At 32.1% G+C, this 23862-nt stretch overlaps 1 protein-coding gene across 3 annotated transcripts in view; it reads left to right on the forward strand.

Moving 5' to 3' along the window:
• The window catches only part of LOC129754342 (E3 ubiquitin-protein ligase HECW2), a 165848-nt gene that overhangs the window by 120493 nt on the left and 21493 nt on the right, over nt 1–23862 (forward strand). For all 3 annotated transcript variants that reach the window (XM_055750337.1, XM_055750356.1, XM_055750348.1), the window contains 2 exons: nt 13513–13704; nt 21330–21596. In XM_055750337.1, the coding sequence (XP_055606312.1) occupies nt 13513–13704; nt 21330–21596 (459 nt within the window). The remainder of the gene's footprint in view (nt 1–13512; nt 13705–21329; nt 21597–23862) is intronic.

A 23862-nucleotide genomic window follows, 5' to 3' on the forward strand; every position in this document is an offset into this window, starting at 1 on the left:
ACTTTCTATGAGAGAAATGAAGATAATCTTATGATAGTTGATGAAAAAATTTGATTTTTTTTTCTTTTTCTGTAAGAAAAATTTCAAGTTAATTCTTGGAACCTCTCATCGGCCGGCGCACACTTTTTTTCAGTCATGATATTGATCAGTTTTTCTAACTTATACTTCATATAATCTGTATTTTAGGTGGCAACTTCGTTTTCCTTTTATTCCTGTTTTTTCTTTGGTCTAATAATTCTCTTTTAAAAGAAACTGAGATCAATTTAGATTATACAGCTGTTTCGAAATTAATAAAACTTGATTATTTTTCAGCCACTTTAAAAGGTTTTTAGTGGAATTTCTGCTGTCAAAATCTTACAATAACGAAGTTAAACCATCATGAGATTGAACTTAAAGTATAATCGGTTAATAAAGATCGTAGTTTGCGAAGAGTACATACAAGATTACTCTTTTTAGGCTTTAAAAAACAGCGAAAACCAAAGTTTTCGTTTCGAAAATTGTTGTTTTTTTTCCACATGAGAAGAATTTTGGCAAATCATTATATTTTATACAAAACAACCAGCAAATACATACTAGGGACCTTGCCACGAGCAAACATGGTAAAGGATTCAAATGCTGGAATTTGTTTAAAATAGGGATTTTCGTTAGTTTTGTCGTTCGTCAGAAATCATCTGTCGCATAGCCTCGATACCAGCTATACAGCTTACGAGCTCTGGAACTAGCAAAAAATTTATGTTTGAGGTAAGTTTGAATTATTAATAACTATGTAACACTTTCATCTTATCGGACAGAAAATTTTTGGACATTTCAGCGATTTGCACTTAGTTTTTCGCTCGTTTAAAATGCAGGTATGAGAGTTGACTTCCCTGGTGACCCTTAACCGTAGTTGTCGATCATGTGCTTCACTCCAATGCTTGATTTGAACGTTGTGGACATTTTTGACAGTGTTTGCATACTTTTCCACCACTCACACACAGTAATTCTTTGAATAATCAACGGTTTTGTCAGCTATCAATATGATAATGACGGATTTTGAAGGAAACTGTGTATTTTTTTTTTCCTTTTTCACTTACATCGTAAATATCTGGAAAACACGTAAATTTAAAATTTTCACAAAAATAGGTCTGATAGTACTTTTCACAGGCAGCAAAATCCTGTCAAAATTTTGTATGTCCGATTACTTGTAAACGAGCTCTAAGCATAAGAAAGTGTCCAATTTCTAAACAAACTACGCTTTAGCATCCAAATTCAGATCCTACCGGTGTTTCACGTGAAGAGTACATTTGTTGTTAGAAATTTGCAATTTAATTGCAAGCCCTGGCGCGACTGGGTGAAAAACACGTGGATGCGAAATTGGAAGCCATGACTTTTATTTGATTCACATAATTACTAATTGAATTACTGTGGGCGATTGGTTTAACTTTATGCTAAACTAGTAGATAAAAACCTATTCTCATGCCTACAGAATTCTCTAAAATAATCTCTTGACCATTGGTTCAGGCATTTTGGAGGGGACTTGCACTGATAAATGATAATTTTATACAAGAGATTTTTTTTAATCTTTCAGTTTTAACATTTTTTTTTTGTAGCGATTATAGTCGATTCAATATCGTAGCATGTTTTTGTTTCATTTGTGTTATCATCTTGTTTCAATTTCCAATATAATAAGGCAGGTTGTAATTTGTGGTGCGTACTCAAGACTCATAATTTTTGCGGTCAGTCCTAAATGACTGTCAGTTTTAACAATATTTTTTGTAGCAATTATAGTCGTTTCAAAATCTTCGAACCATATTTTTGTTTTATTTGTGTTATCATCTAGTTTCAATTTCCAATGTAATAACACAAGGTGTAATTTTTGGTGATACTCAAGGCTAATAATATTTGTGATCAGTCCTAAAGTAAACTGCCTGTTTACTAAAAACATTTTCAACCGTATCCGCACCTAGAACCGAATCCAACTGTCCGGTCACTTAGTAATTCCAGACAGCAGCTGTTCTTTGCTATCAACAGAAGAAAAAATTAACAACAACGGAACCATTCAAACGTCTTCCTTCGTTCTGCTGCTGGTATACGCGGAACCAACAACAACCGCTCTAGGTTAGGTTGCAGCAGTCACGCATCGCGCCATCAAGTGGGGTTAAGGTGGGTGAATAAAGTGGCCGCGGCCCCCTTCGAATGCAAATACCTAGATCCGATGATGATCATTATCAGCCTGTCCGGCGAATGGTAGAATAGTTTTTTTTCGCTCCATTCACCCCCTCCTCGATTCACCTCCAGGTGAAAAGGGTCAACTATTTACTCATATGAGTCCTATGTATGATTAAGCGCTGCAACTCCCTCCTAGCTTATAGGTCGATGGTTGTCCAGAAAACGTTCTTCGCCACCTTCTGCTACTGCTACTGGATAGACTTAACGCGGTACAAACGGTCGACTCGCGAGGGCTGGGAATGTTTTGATGTTGATGTTTGTCCAAGGAATAAATGGCTGTGCGAAAAAAAATAACACAAAAACATGAGGGCTGTGCCGGGTGTGTGCCGCATTGCTTTAACGACTTAGGTATATGGCAAGTAGCAGGTGCGAAGAACTAGTTATAATGACACTTCTTTATGACTGGACTTGGGCGCCCGTTCTCAAACAACACACTTAAACGGCGACACGTTTGGACCAAGTGTGGTGTGGCGAGTTAGTAAGCAACGGGCGAGTGACCGGCTCGAAAGAAAAGACCGGAACCGGTTTCCTCCCGATGATGGAGCTGGATGGATGCATTTGAGTGCGTATGGCATACAACCGTGAGTGTCGTTGTCCAGCAGCGGAAGTGTGTGAGGAAGTGTCGCTTGACTCTGAGACAATTACGAGACGACGAGATACTTTTTTATGGTTAGTTAGCTCTATTCCGTAATATGCCGGCTTTCACGCTCGAAATATCAGTTATTTATGGTAATTGATATAAAAATAAAAACGGATAGCATTGGATAGAAGTGAAGTTAATTGACAAATAACAGTTTTTTTTTCTACGAAGAACCTTGCAAACCATACAGTTTTGTTCAATAAGTTAAAAAAAAAGAATCACGATAATTGAAAATCAACTAAGTTACAGAAAAAAAAATCGAAAAAATAGGTAATTTGCGGTAACTGCGGCTCTTTGAATGTAAAGCTGCGGCTCTTTAGCTCACTGCACAAAAATATTTTTTCATGAAACGTATAAAAAAATAAGACTGTCGTATGACCAAAAAGACGGAGCAAAGAAAAACTTTTATGATTGCTATCGCAGTCGGAATAAACTGAATAGTAAAAACGGTTTTATTCTTGAATTTTATTGAAACCAAACTATTTTCTGGTTTTTAAGTAACTGAATGATTATCATATTTAGAGTCTTTGAGTAAGAATTATTGTATCCAAATACGTGGATATGTTCACAAGTAGATTTTATGGAAAATTTAGCCTGAGATCACATCATTTTATTCAAAGTTCTGTGAAACGTTCTGTAAAGTTTAAAAAATTCTGATGGAAAATATTTTTATGCTTTTGAACGAGCTTTGTTATTATCACATTTAGTTGAATCCAAAAATTTATTACATTCTTAGTACAAATATTTTATAAATTTGTAGGAAATTTGTCAAAAAAAATTACATTTTTCTTGGTGTTGTGCTGAAATTCCCAGTTTGTTTCGGTTTCCTAGTGAAAGAATCACATGTCAAACCTTTTACCGGAATTTTCTGTTCTCCCGATTCACTGGCAACGCTTTGTCAACCAGCCATGTTTATTAAATGCAGAATACTTCACTTTATCCAAATTTGTTTTATGGAGCCCATTTTTTTTCTTAACTTGGATATAACAGCAGAGTTCGCAGTGCTACTGTGCAATAGCTTATTAAATACCAGAAATCAACCCGAATCACAAAACCACAATACACCACGTACACACGACTAACTCGCTCAACTGGTGACACATGAAAGGAGGAGGTGACGCTGACGAGAGAGACAAGTAGCTAACGTCAGAATGTATTCGTACCCGCCACACACGGTTAATGCGATCTATGTAGTATATGTCTGCTGTTAACTCGTGCACCGCACATCTCCCTTTCTCTCAAGAAAAAAAAATTGCGAACAACTTCTGCTGACACAATAACTCAAGGCGGTTAACTGTTATTTACTTGATAAGACCAATTCATATAAGAAAAATAGACTGTTTTCTAAAAGTTAAATGTCTTTTTTTTTATTATATTAGATTCATTTTGCAGATAATTTATTCTAATTTCTCAGCATTTTGAAACGAAGTCAATATGTTTAAGTAAAATAAAAATGGAATGGATGAAAATGAAAAAAGTCCAAAAAAAAAAATATCTTTTTTGAGATGCTAATGATATGGTATGCTTCGGGTCATATTGACCCGAACGGCACGGGAAGGTTAAGCACGACTGTAGGGACTTCCTGCCAATGTTCCTTAATTCTGTCACAAGTTCATCCAGTCCTTCCAATCACTTTCAGACGCCTCTTCCCGTGTTGCTAGTTCAATTTCTTTACTGCTCAGCGGGTCTCATCGTAAAACCCATAATAAGGTTTGTCGCTCAGATTTACCAATATATTTAATAGAATGTGCGATTCCAATGTAAAACCACCATCCTTTTTTCGATTGTATAAAAAAATTAAAGAACTTATTTTATATTTTAAATAAACTTATTCATCAGTTTTATTCCTTAAGAATATCCTTTTCGGTCATTGGGCTTGTTACGCAGTAATATATTTTCTGATATAGGTTTCAAATCACACTGTTCCTTTTTTCGAATTTTCTCTCATCATCCCATGACTTGAAGGGATGAATAACACGAGAGTGTTCAAATCCTAGAAAAACAAACAACAATCCTATGACAGAATGGCTTTGTTCTGCAGTTGTTAGTATCGAAATATTTACCCTTCGCTTCATCGAGAAGTTTTGAAATGAAGACCGCGAATTCAGTTAAAAGTTCTGAAGCGTAACATCTTTGAAAATTCATATTCTGTCGAGAACATAATCCAAACAATGCAGTCTAACGTACAACCTTGATGATCCTTACCATTAATTTCGTTAGAATCAGCGTCGTCAATTAACAAAATTCATCGTTTGCTTTGAAGAATGATTAAAAACTTTCAGCGCTAATGTATTTCCTTAAGCTTTGCTTCTATACTTAGTAACCAAGGCTCAAAAACTTAGGAATCCTCACATCTCTTCTATTTTGGATCTGTTATTAGAGAAATATGTAGACCAGAATACAATGGAACATAGTAAAAGCACAACATTTTTTTCGAACATGCATCAAAAAGGCTGAACAACTTCAACACACCCCGCATAATCAAATACCGTACACTGAATCTTAAATATCATTCAGTTCCGATTACCTTAATAGTGGCTATCCGTTGTATCGTCCTTAAACAATCCAATTTTCAATACTATTTTCATTCTTGATGCACCTCCGCTAGAAATGATCATTTAACTATTACTGGAAGATACAGTTTGTGATCTAACCTTATACGAACGAAGTCCGTGAATATTGGCTGGTTGGCCGATATCTGATTTTTTAATAAACTCTGTGATTTATATGGTTTACCAATCTGGTGCGTGCTCTACATGCCTCAACTTCATGCTATATTTTCACTCAGCCGGTTTGAATCTCTTCATGAACCTCTAACTCTCAAAGTTCAGATATTGTTCAATATCAGGTTTTACTAATTTTGTTGATTTCCTTCGTAACGGTACGGTCGAGAGCAATCTTTGCCTTATATAAATTTCCAGATGTTATTTGATGGATAGATTTTTGTTTCTTTACAAACGATTTTGATTTATTTCTCTCCAAATTATTACAAACATTTGATTACCTTATTCACTACAATGTTATTATCTCATCGAAAAGTAGACTACCTTACTAATCAGAAAGACTTCCTTTAAAATTGTCTTAGGCCAGCTCCTATTACTCTTTTCAAGAGATTTATTTCTTTTGAATTGTTTTGGTGGTTTTCTCAAGTTTATTCTGAAACTGATCTGCGACAGTGAATTTACTGGAAATTTCATTTCCGAAGTTCTAAAATTATTTAGCTCAGCATTTGATGCCTTTATCTTTTGAGAAATTTCATAATAGTTTAGAAATAAGCTGTTCTTATTTGGAACTGACCGCGTAGTTAAGTTCTTGGCCTGGGATTATCAACCATATCCACGATTTCTTTGTCACATGCAGATAAACAACTCATGATATTCTCATTGCAGTTTTTTTTTTAAATTTATTTTCAAAAAATAAATGGAAATCATTAATCCTTAAACAAACATATTAAAATTATTCAGAAACTTCTATTCCTCGTACACATTTCCTCAACATGATTTTCTTTCCAAATTTTTGTCTTTTTCCAATGCAAGTACTGATGTTCCATACACTGCACAGTGGTCCAGAATAAACATTTATCGCGACAAAATTAATTACGCAAAATGTATACGTTTTAGACATATGATGTCTTCTGCAAAGTTGTTCACAATTATGAGGGCCGTATTTTGAAAGAATAATTTATTAGGGCGTGTCATCCTCCTGGGAATTCGTAATGCTAATTTCTTTCAAGAGCTAGATAGAGCAAAAATATGTTCTACAATGTTGTAGATTTGAACATTTTAACAAACTTTGCTGAACACATAAAAGTCGTACGATGAGACGTTGTCATTTTATAATTTTTTTAAGATTTACATATTAGAACGTGTCGAAAAACACAGTTTTTTGACCATAACTTTTTCTAGTGAAGTTGTACAGTTTTAGTGTATTCTAAACAATTGATCAGCATAACAATGCGCACGATTTTCTTTAAGACCATAGGGAGCTATTGTTTCATTTTCCAAAGTTAGGAGCACAAATGTGTTCAATCTTCAATCCATTTTTGAGGTGCAAAATCTCTGATTTGTGCAAACCTAAAAATCTTAAATTTATTGCAAAATGTAGCTTAAGATATGAATATTCAATGCTGAAAAAATTGGAGATAGGTTTTTCGTTAAATTCGAGATTTATAATTTGAAAATCGTAATTTCTCATAATTTTTTAAAGAAATTTATCCAATTTTTATCCTTTTTTTATCAGAAACACAACCAGTACCAATACACAAGCCAACATTACTCGTGATATTGTTTAGAATTATTCAGCTTCTTATTCAACAATTATCTTAAACATTTAATTATTTATAAAAATATTTGGAACAAAGTTAATGGAATTCAATTGCTTTTAGAAAATTCAACTTTCTTCAACAAATTTTCCGCAGCTTCAGGCAGTGGAGGAATTTCTTTGACTCTTGGAACGCGATTGATCAATGAAATAAGCTGATCAGAAAATAATCAGCAACCTTTTGAAGACATCTGTACCAACACGTGAAAAGGATCTATCTCCAAAAGTAAACCAAAACCATTCTCAGTACTTCTTGATAGGCCAACATTTGCACTACTTAACGGTAAAACCCTTTTGAGAAATATTTCGTTGCATTAAAAACTCAATTTGAGTAAACGATCTATAAATATTCTAAAACCAGAACCGCCATCACATTGATATACACCCTTTACTCCGGGGTGTGAGGGGGGGGGGGGTGTTTAAACAGGTTAGACAAAATATTACGTGAGCTAGGTTCTGTCTACGATAGCGCGTTGTTTTTTTCATGAAAATTGATATTCCTCTATTCTAACATATAGGAAATGCATCTAAAAATCGTTTGTCTTTCATAAAATGCAAAAATTTCAAGTTATTTTTAATTAGCGATTCAAAATAGGTTGTATTTTTTCCAATGCGTTTTTCTCGATTCGCCATATATGGAGATACATCCTTTTCATGTGTTGGTACAGACATCTTCGATGTTTGCAACCCTACTGAATTTGCGTGCATGATGTTCTCTGAAACTCTTATCGATTTGTTCCTTGTTTCCTGGTTAAAATACTTGAAAACCCTGACTTTTCCCAACAGGCATTGAAATAACCCCATCATCAGTCTCGATTCCTTTGCAAAATTTAGTCGATCTTACTATAAAGAGACTCATGATCTTTCTAGAAAGGTCAACGGATTTAGACAAATTATCAGAATCAACGGTCATCTTTAAGTGGCGTTGCGATGGAAGCTCGAACCACTCGAGGTACAAGCAAGTAACTTTGGATAGCAACGCGGATGGAGACGTTGTAGAGTATAATGATTCTTATATATTTGCTTGTTCTTTGGTGCCACTACGTGTACTGAACGGAATTTGTACAATTTGGAACAATGATTATCCATCATCAACAACATTGTGTCGACCAATATAATAGCTTCAAAAGAAAATAGTGCGCTCACACTAAGCAAAGTGGGAAAAATTGAAACAGAGATAAAATCGCTGTGACCATCATGCCGCATATCCTCTATCACCTACAGTTGAATTTTCTTAGAGCAATTGAATTCCATTAATTTTGTTCCAAATATTTTTATAAAAAATAAAATGTTCAAGATAATTGTAAAACAAGAAGCTGAACAATTCCAAACAATATCACGAGTAATGGTTGGCTTGTGTATTGGTACTAGTTGAGTTTCTAATAAAAAAGGATAAAAATTGGATAAAATTTCTTTAAAAAATTATGAGAAATTACGATTTTCAAAATTATAAATCTCAAATTTAACAAAAAACCTATCTCCAATTTTTTCAGCATTGAATATTCATATCTTAAGCTACATTTTGCAATAAATTTAAGATTTTTAGGTTTGCACAAATCAGAGATTTTGCACCTCAAAAATGGTCAAATTTGAACACATTTGTGCTCCTAACTTTGGAAAATGAAACAATAGCTCCCTATGGTCTTAAAGAAAATCGTGCGCATTGTTATGCTGATCAATTGTTTAGAATACACTAAAACTGTACAACTTCACTAGAAAAAGTTATGGTCAAAAAACTGTTTTTTTCGACACGTTCTAATATGTAAATCTTAAAAAAATTATAAAATGACAACGTCTCATCGTACGACGTTTATGTGTTCAGCAAAGTTTGTTAAAATGTTCAAATCTACAACATTGTAGAACATATTTTTGCTCTATCTAGCTCCTGAAAGAAATTAGCATTACGAATTCCCAGGAGGATGACACGCCCTAATAAACTATTCTTCCAAAATACGGCCCTCATAATTGTGAACAACTTTGCAGAAGACATCATATGTCTAAAACGTATACATTTTGCGTAATTAATTTTGTCACGATAAATGTGTGTTCTGGACCACTGTGCACTGGTACGTTTTTTCCCAGTGTACAATTTTCTTCTCTCTCTTCCTTTTTCCGAAATTCCAGTTATTTTATGCTTTCGATATTTAATTTAAGAGTTGCAGGAACTTTTTATAAGGAGTATCACTGTCTCATTCCTTCATTGCATAGAGCTGAAATAGGTACATTCTCTTGTTTTTGCTATTTATCATAAAACTTTGAGTTGTTCTGTTTTCCTAGCTTAGATAACTTTGAACATGGTTTTTTTGTACTGCCAACATAAACGCTCTTTTTGCTTTCATAATTATACCTAAGCTCGCATTTTCCATTACTCCAAAGTGCTTTCTAGTTTTGTAAACGAAAGGTATTTTCATATGATTGCACTTTTAGTCTATTTTCACAGTTCTATTTTTTTATATTCCAGACAAACTCTCAATCGTTCTGTGTAAACAGGGGCTCTGTTTCTGTGTAAACAAGCAAAGTATCAGCACCTTCCCGTCTTGTCATTTTTCAAATTTTCAATCTCGATCTTTATTTGCTTCAAAAGAAACTCTCAGTGGACTTCCTTTTTGTTTTTGTTATCATTCTTGTACACTTTTTTTTTATCGACGTACTCTCGCTCTCCATTCCTCTTTTTTGTAGCAAACTTATCCTACGGCTGTGTTAGACATTTCTTTCTTCCTTTTCAAGCGGACTCCCAGCACACTTTATTATAAATTTCGGCAGACTCTCAGCGAGCCATTTTCTTATTTTTAAAGCGGACTCCCAGCAATGCAATCTATGCAGTATATATCTGCTGTTAACTCGTGCACCGCACAGCTAGATTTGTAATTATCCTGGCAATAAGCTCACGTTATCGGAAAATTGTGTTCCGATGGGAAGCATAGGATGCATTCAAATATCTTCAAATCGGTTCTTTAATTCCAATATCAAGTCCTAAACTCAGAGTTTATTGGCATTTTGGTGATGTTTCGCTTTTTTGCCAAGCTTTTGAATTAATTTTATACGTTGAGTAGTTCGCACGGATTTTCAAGTCCAACGAAGCGACTTTTTACTACCTCCAAAGCTACAAATTGCTATTAGATTCGAATTCTAAAAAGAAATAATTTCAAATAAATTCGAGGATTTTTTTAAACTAGCTGATTTTACTCGGCCATGCTCGGGTTCACATGAAATGTAAAACTTTTTATTCATCATTTAAAAAAATTGACCATGTTTGGCCATGTAAGCTTTGTAAGTTTTGTTAGTCTTTTTGAAGTTTTGAATGGGATTATTAACAAAGTTTATCGTTTTCATATTGTTGAAAAACTGTAACCGGTTGGTTACAAATCGTTTGATTTTTGTCTTCTTTTGTAGTTTTGAATGTTTAGCTCTAGAAAATTCATGTTCCTTGTTCAGTCTGACACCAAGATAGCACCACAGTAGGCTACATATGCTGCAAGCTGCTGTCAATTAACAGAGGAGGAAAAGGAGGAAAGAGAAAGAGAAAATGGAAGGCGAAAAGGAAGCTTGCTTCCGTAAAAATCGCTCTCTTCTGTACCAGGCGTCCGTGAGTGTAGTCAAGTTTCTGTATAGTGTTTGTGAACGTCCACGGAATTCACCCGAATACCGGTTTGACCTCTTCACGGTTCGGCCCGCAGATCCCTTGTGGTCTCGCGCCTCAACGTAAAGGACCAGCAACAACGTTCTCGGGGTCTGAGGACCCCTAATTACCAAGGAGAACTTCCCTTCTCGGTCTGTCCGGATACGGGGCACTCTCGTGGGCAGACCGATTAAAAGCCTATGAAGGAAGACGCCTGCAACGACCGAGTCCAGCAACGCCCGCTGGCGCCGACGGTTTCGGCACCCCGTCGATACGCCATTACATCGACGGCCCTCCAGATTCCGGAACGGAGTTTCCGGGACAACGACGTCGCGACGCAACAGCAACTGCAGCACAACCACGGTTAGTGAGTCAAATACACGCCACACAAGACACAGAACATTGTTTTATACACCCAGACAACACGCCACATAAAAACATCAAATAAAACCACAATCAACATGAAATTTCCCGATTTGTTGTATTTTACCCGAAAAGTCCTTGGTTACCCAGTAGCCAGCCGGCCCTGAGGTTCCGTACTCTTAGAGTACCTTGCCTTGGCTGGTCTAGCCGCTGCTTTTCTATTAGTAACAAAACTCATAGTTATGAGGTTTGCTAAAATAATTTCCCTTGAATGCTTATTCGTCCTATCACAAAAACATTTTAATCTAAGGTTGCCAGATTGCCCGGATATGTGACACAAAATTTGATTAAATTCCGATCCGGCCCAGTTGCCCGGATTTCGTTAGAAAAAGCCCGGATTTTGTCCGAATTTATTCACTCTATTTGACTAAAATGTAACCAACAATTTTAATTGAGTTTTTGCAATTTTTCATTTTTATGTTCAATATGGAATTTTTATAGCATGGCAAGTTTTATCCTGACTTGTGTTTTCAAAGTTATGAACACGGTTCAACATTCAATATTTGAAGTGTTTTCTTCTTTATTTTTATTGAATAATTCAGTGGTTTTGACCCAATTTGCTCAGATATCTTCCAGATGTTGGGTTAAACATTTTGAAATCAAATGTCCGAATTTTACCACAATATTGCCGATATTTGATCGATCCGGATACGTCCGGAAAAAGAATCTGGCAACCTTATTTTAAACTAAGATTGCCAGAATTTTTCCAGCACGTACTCGGGACAAACAAATCCAGGCTATTTTATCTAAAAACCTGGCAAAATCAGGGCAAATTTGATCAAAACAGAGAAATTATTCAACTCATATTAAAAAAAATGCTTTTTTTTATTTTCATCACAAATTTACAGCAGTTTTTAAAACGTTATTTGAGCTTTTAAAAACCTTTCATGATTATTTTTGATAAACTTGCTTAACAAATTTCGCTTTGGATGCATAAAAAAAAATTTACACACAATTTTTTTTTTTGTTTATTTTGCTAAATACGGGCTTTTTTCAATGAAATCCGGGCAACCGGGCCAGTCCAAACATTGGTCAAATTTTGTGTCATTTTTAGGAAGCTTGAATACATTTATTCTTTTTTTTTACCTTCAAAAGATAACAGTGTATTTTTCATCTTTTCCATGTGATATCTAATGAAAATTCAATGTATGAAGGTTGTAAACATATTTAAAAGACCTCTTTTCAAGATTATCCCACTTTTCAATATGGATTATCTCCCCGTAGAATGGTTTATTCAAGTTTTTTTTTGTACTTAGAAATATCTGAATAGACTTCCGCTGAAACCATGCTGAAGGCTTCCTCTGCATGTTTCAATGTGCTTTTTCCGCTGATTAGTTTCACACTGCTTTTTGGTAAGTTGTTTTAGATGTTGAAAGTTCCACTAATAGTATTTTAAGTTATCAAAAAAACACATCATCTCGGAACCGAAATCACCCATTTTACAATACTATTAAAAATGTGTTATTTGAGTAACATTTTTATTTTTCTATTCTCTGACACAACCATTCCATGAATTTTTGTGAAGAGTTGTCAATGTAAAAATTCTTAGAAATCATTCGTATGAATTCGCCGTACTAAACGGTTTTTGTTTTCTCATAATTGGATAATAGAATTAAACACATTGATGACCAACAATAACTTAAAATTCATAAAGTGACAGACCAATGAAATTATATTTTTCAGAACTGACAATTTTAGATTTAATTATTAAAACTTTCATGAGTTGGATTTGGCTTTAACTTTTTCCAGAAAATGCACTTTTAATTGTCTAAATAATCCCCCTTTTCAATAAATTCCTACACGTCAATCGAAGCATTGAGATCGCAGCCTTCAACTCCCAACCCTCAATTTAGTATCTTTTCCTATGAGGAATTCCAAAAATATGAAAATAATTGGTTCCCATTAGCTGGAACATAAGATTTTAGTCCAAATAAATAGTTATTCAAATGACAAAATCAATTCATAATGAAGATTAATCCTGTATGAAATTTCTTTTCAAAACTTAGTGCTATACCGTGTAATGCTCATATACTATTTTCAAATATACCTGGTATTGATTTTGAATTTAAAAAAAAAATCAATCTGTTCCTAAAAATAGCAAATCCATTAGCTGCATTTGGACTAAAATGTCCATCAGATAAATTCGCAGTACGTTTATCTTAATCCACGAACGGATCAACACCATTTTAATCCGATTGTGCGAGTACTTTTTAATCGAGTCGAGTTAAAATCACCAATATTATTTTGTCGTAGCCACACAATCTTATCTTATACCTTTTCTTCCCTCTCTCATTTATTTCAGCTTATTCGAGAACGAGATTATGAGCTACATCCCGGTGGAGGCTCGCAGTCCCCAGGGTTCCCCGAATCTCAGCAGCTCCCGAGCGCCCCAACGTGCCCCTCCTCCCTTCCGGCGGGACTTTGAGGCCAAACTTCGCACCTTCTACCGGAAGTTGGAATCCAAGGGTTTCGGCCAAGGGCCACACAAGCTTAAGTGAGTACTGGCTTCCCTTTTCTGTTATGTGTTGTCTTATCGCAATTTTTCGGTAGTATCTATAGTTGTAAGATTTTGATCAAAGTTCTACCGAAAAAAATCGAAAAACAAACTGGCATATCAGGTGCCAAACTGTCAAAAATCAATCCAACGAACTCGATTTCGGTATCAGCTAAGCGACCGTGAGTTTGTTGCAATCCTTCCGCATAAAATCAATGACCCGTTCATTCGGGCCCAGCACATTCATTGACATTGGCAGTGATTCAGCAGACCGCCCGAGAACAAATAGGGAAGAAAAACGCGCCGCGAATCATTATCTAATCGTCGTGTGCTTTCGCGGTTCACTAACTAGAGCTTCGGCTTCCCCGCCCTGAATTGCGATATTTTAGGTATCTGTCGAGTTGGAATGGTGTAGGAAAGCAAAAAAAAGCTAAATAAAACCCTTCCAAAAACGCTCTCTTATCTGAGGAGGAATCAAAGAAAACAAACATCAACATTGGGTGTTATTAACTGTGGGCAGTAAAATGGTTTCGAAAAAAAAGATTCACGGTTTACCTATAAGGTTTTGGATTTTATAATTTGTGTACTTTTTGAATTTTTTTACCCTTCCAGATTCCTTTGAAGTTCAATTAGTAGGTACCTTCATAAACACGAAACACATTTGGCAATCTGAAATACTTTTATGTCGATTCCACAACATTTACCTTGAAAAGAGGCGCATCTTACTCAAGGTGTTTAATTGTTTCGTTGTGTACCTACTCTGGAGGATATCATAAATAAAAATCAGAAAACCGTGAAAAAAACGGAGCAACGACAGTGTCGGTACAGATTGATTAATCTCTAGGGCTAGACTTATGGCTTGCACTTGTTATTTTGCAAGGCGTGAGATCAACTATTATCTGTTTGACTTAGTTTTCTATTTGTTCCTGTCATTTTTTTTTCTGCTAAATTTATAGATGGTAGAGTTAAAACCCGAAGAGACATGTTATTCGAAAAAATCCATCAATTTTATTTTATTTATTTCACTTTCTGATTGTCAAATATATATTGATAAGAATTGCAACATTTAATGTTTATTAAATGTTTAAAGTTTTTCGAGGAAATCTAACACTAATATTATTTGATTTCGCATCCCAAATTTCATAAACCTGAATCTTGGATCTTATCGTACAACAAGACAATTATTTTTTTATTTTTAATAAGTTAGTTAACTTACTTACTTACTTACTTACTTACTTACTTACTTACTTACTTACTTACTTACTTACTTACTTACTTACTTATTTACTTACTTACTTACTTACTTACTTACTTACTTACTTACTTACTTACTTACTTACTTACTTAGTTACTTCCTTTTTTATCTCTCATAGTTGACCAAATTGGTAAAACTGACGAAATGAACATATTTGACATAATTGGCATAATTGATAAAGTAAATTTGTAAGAAATTGTTAATTTTGTTATTTTGGTCGAATTGGTGTATTTTGTTGAGTTAATCATGTATTTTATTTTTATAATTTTTGTAATTCTTGTGGCTTTTTGTATCTTTTGTAATTTTTTGAAATTTTCGGAATTCATGAAATTTTTGTAATTTTTGTTTTTTTTTTAATTTTTGTTAATTTGGTAATTTTTGTAGTTTTGGTAATTTTTGCAACTTTGTAATTTTTGAAATTTTTGTCTTTTTGACATTTTTATAAATTTTGTAATTTTTATAATTTTGAAAATTTTTGAAAATTGTTTTATTTTTGTAATTTTGGTCATTTATGTAATTTTTGTATTTTTTGTAATTTTTGTAAATTTTGTAATTTTGGTAATTTTTGTAATTTTTGTACTTTTTTTAAAATTTGGAAATTTTTGTAATTTCTGTCATTTTTGCAATTTTTGTCTTTTTTGTTAATTTTGTCATGTTGTTATTATTATTGTAATTTTTGTAATTTTTTAATTATTGTTAATTTTGTGATTTATATATTATGTGTAATTTTTGTAATTTTTGTTTGTTTTGTAATTTTTGTAATTTTTGTAATTTTGTAATTTTTGTTATTTTTGAATTTTTTGTAATTTTTGGAATTTTTGTCATTTTTGTCATTGTTATAATCTTTGTAATTTTAAAATTTTTGTAATTTTGTTTTTTTTTGTAATTTTGGTAATTTTTTTCATTTTTGTGATTTTTGTAATTTTCGTTATTATTTTAGTCTTTTTTGTCATTTTTGTAATATTTAAAAAAAAATTTTTTTGTATTTTTTGAAATATTTGGAATATATGAAATTTTTGTAATTTTTGATATTGTTTTTTTTTTGCAATTTTTGTTATTTTTGTTATTTTTGATATTTTGGTAATTTTTGTATTTTTGGTAATTTTTGTAATTTTTACAATTTTTGTTTTTTTTGATATTTTGGTAATTTTTGTATTTTTGGTAATTTTTGTAATTTTTACAATTTTTGTTATTTTGGTAATTTTTGTAATTTTTGTAATTTTTGTCTTTTTTGTCTTTTTTGTCTTTTTTGTCTTTTTTGTCCTTTTTGTCTTTTTTGTCTTTTTTGTCTTTTTTGTCTTTTTTGTCTTTTTTGTCTTTTTTGTCTTTTTTGTCTTTTTTGTCTTTTTTGTCTTTCTTACTTACTTACTTACTTACTTACTTACTTACTTACTTACTTACTTACTTACTTACTTACTTACTTATTTACTTACTTACTTACTTACTTACTTACTTACTTACTTACTTACTTAGTTACTTCCTTTTTTATCTCTCAAAGTTGACCAAATTGGTAAAACTGACGAAATGAACATATTTGACATAATTGGCATAATTGATAAAGTAAATTTGTAAGAAATTGTTAATTTTGTTATTTTGGTCGAATTGGTGTATTTTGTTGAGTTAATCATGTATTTTATTTTTATAATTTTTGTAATTCTTGTGGCTTTTTGTATCTTTTGTAATTTTTTGAAATTTTCGGAATTCATGAAATTTTTGTAATTTTTGTTTTTTTTTAATTTTTGTTAATTTGGTAATTTTTGTAGTTTTGGTAATTTTTGCAACTTTGTAATTTTTGAAATTTTTGTCTTTTTGACATTTTTATAAATTTTGTAATTTTTATAATTTTGAAAATTTTTGAAAATTGTTTTATTTTTGTAATTTTGGTCATTTATGTAATTTTTGTATTTTTTGTAATTTTTGTAAATTTTGTAATTTTGGTAATTTTTGTAATTTTTGTACTTTTTTTAAAATTTGGAAATTTTTGTAATTTCTGTCATTTTTGCAATTTTTGTCTTTTTTGTTAATTTTGTCATGTTGTTATTATTATTGTAATTTTTGTAATTTTTTAATTATTGTTAATTTTGTGATTTATATATTATGTGTAATTTTTGTAATTTTTGTTTGTTTTGTAATTTTTGTAATTTTTGTAATTTTTGTAATTTTGTAATTTTTGTTATTTTTGAATTTTTTGTAATTTTTGGAATTTTTGTCATTTTTGTCATTGTTATAATCTTTGTAATTTTAAAATTTTTGTAATTTTGTTTTTTTTTGTAATTTTGGTAATTTTTTTCATTTTTGTGATTTTTGTAATTTTCGTTATTATTTTAGTCTTTTTTGTCATTTTTGTAATATTTAAAAAAAAAATTTTTTTGTATTTTTTGAAATATTTGGAATATATGAAATTTTTGTAATTTTTGATATTGTTTTTTTTGCAATTTTTGTTATTTTTGTTATTTTTGATATTTTGGTAATTTTTGTATTTTTGGTAATTTTTGTAATTTTTACAATTTTTGTTATTTTTGTTATTTTTGATATTTTGGTAATTTTTGTATTTTTGGTAATTTTTGTAATTTTTACAATTTTTGTTATTTTGGTAATTTTTGTCTTTTTTGTCTTTTTTGTCTTTTTTGTCTTTTTTGTCTTTTTTGTCCTTTTTGTCTTTTTTGTCTTTTTTGTCTTTTTTGTCTTTTTTGTCTTTTTTGTCTTTTTTGTCTTTTTTGTCTTTTTTGTCTTTTTTGTCTTTTTTGTCTTTTTTGTCTTTTTTGTCTTTTTTGTCTTTTTTGTCTTTTTTGTCTTTTTTGTCTTTTTTGTCTTTTTTGTCTTTTTTGTCTTTTTTGTCTTTTTTGTCTTTTTTGTCTTTTTTGTCTTTTTTGTCTTTTTTGTCTTTTTTGTCTTTTTTGTCTTTTTTGTCTTTTTTGTCTTTTTTGTCTTTTTTGTCTTTTTTGTCTTTTTTGTCTTTTTTGTCTTTTTTGTCTTTTTTGTCTTTTTTGTCTTTTTTGTCTTTTTTGTCTTTTTTGTCTTTTTTGTCTTTTTTGTCTTTTTTGTCTTTTTTGTCTTTTTTGTCTTTTTTGTCTTTTTTGTCTTTTTTGTCTTTTTTGTCTTTTTTGTCTTTTTTGTCTTTTTTGTCTTTTTTGTCTTTTTTGTCTTTTTTGTCTTTTTTGTCTTTTTTGTCTTTTTTGTCTTTTTTGTCTTTTTTGTCTTTTTTGTCTTTTTTGTCTTTTTTGTCTTTTTTGTCTTTTTTGTCTTTTTTGTCTTTTTTGTCTTTTTTGTCTTTTTTGTCTTTTTTGTCTTTTTTGTCTTTTTTGTCTTTTTTGTCTTTTTTGTCTTTTTTGTCTTTTTTGTCTTTTTTGTCTTTTTTGTCTTTTTTGTCTTTTTTGTCTTTTTTGTCTTTTTTGTCTTTTTTGTCTTTTTTGTCTTTTTTGTCTTTTTTGTCTTTTTTGTCTTTTTTGTCTTTTTTGTCTTTTTTGTCTTTTTTGTCTTTTTTGTCTTTTTTGTCTTTTTTGTCTTTTTTGTCTTTTTTGTCTTTTTTGTCTTTTTTGTCTTTTTTGTCTTTTTTGTCTTTTTTGTCTTTTTTGTCTTTTTTGTCTTTTTTGTCTTTTTTGTCTTTTTTGTCTTTTTTGTCTTTTTTGTCTTTTTTGTCTTTTTTGTCTTTTTTGTCTTTTTTGTCTTTTTTGTCTTTTTTGTCTTTTTTGTCTTTTTTGTCTTTTTTGTCTTTTTTGTCTTTTTTGTCTTTTTTGTCTTTTTTGTCTTTTTTGTCTTTTTTGTCTTTTTTGTCTTTTTTGTCTTTTTTGTCTTTTTTGTCTTTTTTGTCTTTTTTGTCTTTTTTGTCTTTCTTGTCTTTTTTGTCTTTTTTGTCTTTTTACTCTTTTTTGTCAATTTTGTATATATATAGTCATTATTTTTGGAAAATTTTTTATAGTTTTTTTTTTCAAATTGACCTATTTTGTCATTTTTGTTAAATTTGTCCATTATTTCAATTTTGTCATTTTTGACGGTTTGGTCAATTTTGTCAAATTCATCATTTTTGTCAATTTTGTTATTTTTGAGAATTTTGTTAATCTAATCGATTTTGTCCATTTTCACAATTTTGTAAATTTGGTATTTTTAAAAGTTTTGTTAATTGTAACGTTTCTGTTAGTTTTTTTTTAGAGATGTACCGAATATTCGGTTGGCCGAATATTCGGCGCCGAATACCACCAAAAAACCGTTAAGCCGAATATTCGGCTCACCGAATAGTTGAGCCAAGTATTCGGCCGAATAGGCCGAATAGGCCGAATACTTATTTTCCAAATTTTCTTCACAAACAAACTTGTCAAATTTTTCAACTGATGTTGGATAATTTCTAAAATATTCAAAAGTTATTTAAAAAAGCTACAAAATCGTAAAAAACTTATGGTTTCAATAAAAGGTCTAAGGTGTATCCATGTACATTTCACTGTAGGTAGCTTTATACTTTGATTGTCGGTTATTCCAGATTTTTTTTTTCATATATCCAGGCTTGTCCAATAAAAATTCAAGACAAGTCAAATCTGACCGGGATGACCAGATATTATTTGAAATTTTCCGGATTTAACCCAGGGTTATTCAGATTATTTGCTAAATCAAATAAATATTCAAATTTTGCTTTGACAATTTTTGATTTTGCGTTCCAAAATGATTTGTTTGAGTAAATTTGAATATAAACATCTATTTTTCTTTAACCTCTAGATATGATTTTAACACTGCTGCTGTGAATCGATGAAAACTTAAAATTTTAATTAATTAATTTTCTTTTTTCTTCCTGTATGTTTGAGAATGCCTAGATTCTGACGAATCATCCTATTTTTAAAAATTTTTCATAACATCGTCCAGACCCGGCCGTGTGGATTCGTTTGGTAGAAAATATGGTATTCTTAAAGAGATCGTCGTTTTTTTGGCAACTATTTTGAAGACAGCTAGCTAAAATTCTACATTCATTTGATTCAATATAAAATAAGCATGTTTTATCCCAGATTTCACTGAAACCCAATCTCTTTGGGGATAAACGTTTTAGAAGTGACAACTCATCTGATGCCCTTTTAATCATTGGAGAAATTTTGATTATCAATAAGACCTCTAATTAAACAAATAACTGATGTATTATACATCTGGTTGAAAATAATCGATTAAAACATAAGGAGTGTTTAAATGGAAGGAGTAGAAGAAAAATTGAATTGTAGCTTTTTCATTTCTATAAAAACTCAACAGAATGTTCGACCAAATATTCGACCGAATATTCGGCCGATTATTCGTTTGGCCGAATAGTTGAAAAGTTCATTATTCGGTATTCGGCCGTTCGCCGAATACCACTATTCGGTACATCTCTAGTTTTTTTTTTAAATCTGTCATTTTTTACAAAAATCATTGATTTTCTAGTTTGAGAAATAATTGAACAGTTTGAGTGAATTATCAAACAATGTCCGATTCGAGATACCTGAAGAATTTTTGATGTTTTGTTATTACGGAAAATGTAAACAAAAAAGTGAAAATTTTCGATGAAACTTAACTTTATTTTACTATGGCTTTTTAAGTTTCAGTAGAATCAACTTTTAGGCCTTCTTTTAGAATTTCAATAATTTTTGGAAAATATATTGATGTACTGAGTTTTAAAAATTGTCGTTTTTCTTGCCATTGAAAACACGTCTGTTTTCTGTTAACTAAAGCAACTAATTTGAAGATTTTGTCTGGAATCAACGGAGTGTTTGGCCTGTTTATTGTACTGGAAAAACGTTTGAATTTATCTAAATTTTTATAGGTTAATTCAAGAGTCGTATTTTATTTATTAACATGCATTTCTGAAATGGCTCTTCTCATTAGAGAACTTCAAACCGCATTCTGTATTCGGAATTCGAAATCTGAATTCTAAAATTCCGATCTGAGATAAAAAAAAGCTACCGTTTACTTTAATCCGCTACCTATGTCGCGTTCGTTGGTTTTCTGATTTTAGCTCAACGGCAGATTAATCACATGCCGCAAAGAACTAATTGCTGATTCACACTTTACCGATCTTTAATTTTCCACGATCATAAACCACAACCTATTCTTGTATAGCTAGTGTTGGCAAAACTGGTAAGATTCATCAACAAGTAGAACAAAAAATCAACAACATGGGTTCATAACATACTGACTCAAAAAAAAAACTGTAGCACGCCTCAGTGATCCCCCGATTGGGATGTTGTTCGCCTGGAGGTTAAGTTAAACTGCTTCCGTGTGGAAACTTATGACTTAAGCCCTACCGTTAATGATTTTGTGATCAAGTAGCGTAACCTGATGTATCTCAATAAGCTGGTTGATTCGCATGTCTCATATTTATCATACCTTAATAAATCGGTTTGACCTATTTCTTTCGCAGGTTGCACATACGCCGATCACATCTGCTGGAGGATGCCTTCCGACGGATTATGTCCGCAAACAAGAAAGACCTCCAGAGGGGCCGACTGGCGGTGCTCTGGGATACGGAGGAAGGGCTCGATTATGGGGGACCATCGAGGGAGTTCTTCTTCCTGCTGTCCCGAGAACTCTTCAATCCGTACTATGGGCTGTTCGAGTATTCGGCTAATGACACCTACACGGTGCAGGTGTCGCCACTGTCCGCCTTCGTGGACAATAGTCATGATTGGTAAGTGAAACTTATTTTTTAACATTTATTTTTCTTGAATTCAACTCTAACCGTCTTGTTTTACCAGAATTTTTTTTTCTTTCTTTAAAATGTGAGATTTTACATAAAAATTAAGCCTTTACAGAGTAAATATTGCGTTAAACGATGATATTTGAGATAAGAAGAGACCAAGTACTGGTGTTCTTCCCCTTAGATTTGTTCAAAGAGAAAGGGGAAATGAACAAGGTCCAAATGTTGAATTCTGTTTAAAAAATTATTTGCTAAACTCACAAGAATATGGTTTCCAGGCTCGGGATTCGGTCACCGTATTTTACCATGAGACATACTCCTCTTAAAGACATTAACTCTTCATTTCATGATAAGTTATTTATTCATTAAAAAAATTAATACACAGTTGGTAATGATCTTCATATATCAAATAATTTTTAAAGCATTTTCCTGCATTAAATATTCCAGAGCATTCATTCAATCTTAGGAATCGTGTAGTCGGCAATTCGGCAATTTGTCTTTATTTTTTCGTGATTTTCTCGGGGGTAAAAAATTGTCGCAGACAAGCGGTCATTTGTGAAAGAATGAAAGACATATCAAACAAAAATTCGTAAAGGAAGAATATGAATATGATTTCAGTGAGAGAAATAGTGTCAGCGTTTGGAATGAGGCTGCAATATTGAAGACGAAAAATTGAACAGAATGAGATAGTTATTTTTTCAAAGGCAAGCTTTGTTTTTGTAGATTGCGAAAATAATACTTTTGCTTATACCAAGGATACATTTGAGACTGTCAGAGCCAAATATTTTTGTATTTTATTTTTGCTGTATCAACTTGTTCGTATTGTAGTGTCCATTGGCGTTGTGAAAATTTGATTGGTAGTGCAGCTCGAAAAATAAAGGCACAACATTATTTTTGCGATCCGAATTTGGTGTGAATTTATGCCAAAATAATATCAATGCGTAATGGTCCTGAAACAATTATTGAAAGCATGAACATGAAAATAGAAGAGACAGTTCACAATAGAACCCATTTTATAGGAAACAAATAAAATGGGTTCTATTAAAACGAATTTGAGATCAATTATGACTGCAATAGGGGCGTTACAAGAGTTTTTATCTTCGAAATTTAACGAAATTCAGACAGACTTCGAAGATTTGAAATCCCGTAATGATGCTCTAGAAACAGAAGTATCTGGTTTCATATCTAAACATTCTAAACATACGGATCAGGTTCAAAAGTTAGAAACTAGTCTGGATCGTTTAAACGAAGAAGCAATTTCGAAATCTACTTATGATGACTTTTGGAGTGCCTTTTAAAAGTGGTGGGAACACTCTAAATTTGGTTCGTTCAATTTGTGGGTCTTTCGGCTATGAAATAACAATTGAGCACGTTGAAAACGCTAGATTACTTTCTTCCAATTAACCAAACAATTATTTACCATCAATCAAAGTACTTCTTTAAGATACACTTATTAAGGAAGTAAATTTTAGCAAGAAATTAAGTTTTGGAAAAATTGCTGTGGATCCTATAACCTAATGACCTAAAACATGAAAAATTGTAAATAAGTTTGAAATGGTACCTTAATGTACCGTCTGCATCACCGAATATTTTGCAAAAAATGCCATTGTATAGCCCAATTTACGATGCATAATGCAATCATGCATAAATGCAATTTATGTTTTGCTGCAAACACTCTACAAAACATCAACAAAAAGTTTTTTTCAACCTGCTTTCAATTTTCGCACCAAGAAGTAATCAAATTTGTTCGTTAAGGTGCTACAGACCCCGTTCGATTATGGCAACACACATTATAGAATTAGGCTAAAAATATGTGAGTACAGAATACCATGTATCTATGATTTTGTATGCAGAAGAGAGGGGTTACAATCTCTGGCGCTGATGTGGTCTAGTGGATAGGCTGGAGCGAGTCTAGTTACCTGGGCGTACTGGGTTCGATTCCCGGTATCGGCAAGAAAAACATTTGGGTTCCCATAAGTTGCCGACAAGTAAGATGTGTTTCATTGTATAAATAATTGTATATTTCAGAGGGAATGCATCTGGGGTTAATCTGAAGAGACTATTGCAAGCGGAGTGGATTGCCAACCATTGTAGGTCTCTGAAGGTTGGATGCCTTCTCTCGACGAACCATCGGCCGTGGAAGCCTGAGAAGCAATTCGAAGGCCAAGCCACACAGACATAGGCTGGACCTTGCTACCGATGGAGGAACCATACATACATACATACATACATACATACATACATACATACATACAGA

Source organism: Uranotaenia lowii, chromosome 1 (genome assembly GCF_029784155.1).
Source record: "Uranotaenia lowii strain MFRU-FL chromosome 1, ASM2978415v1, whole genome shotgun sequence".
Classification (NCBI taxonomy): domain Eukaryota; kingdom Metazoa; phylum Arthropoda; class Insecta; order Diptera; family Culicidae; genus Uranotaenia; species Uranotaenia lowii.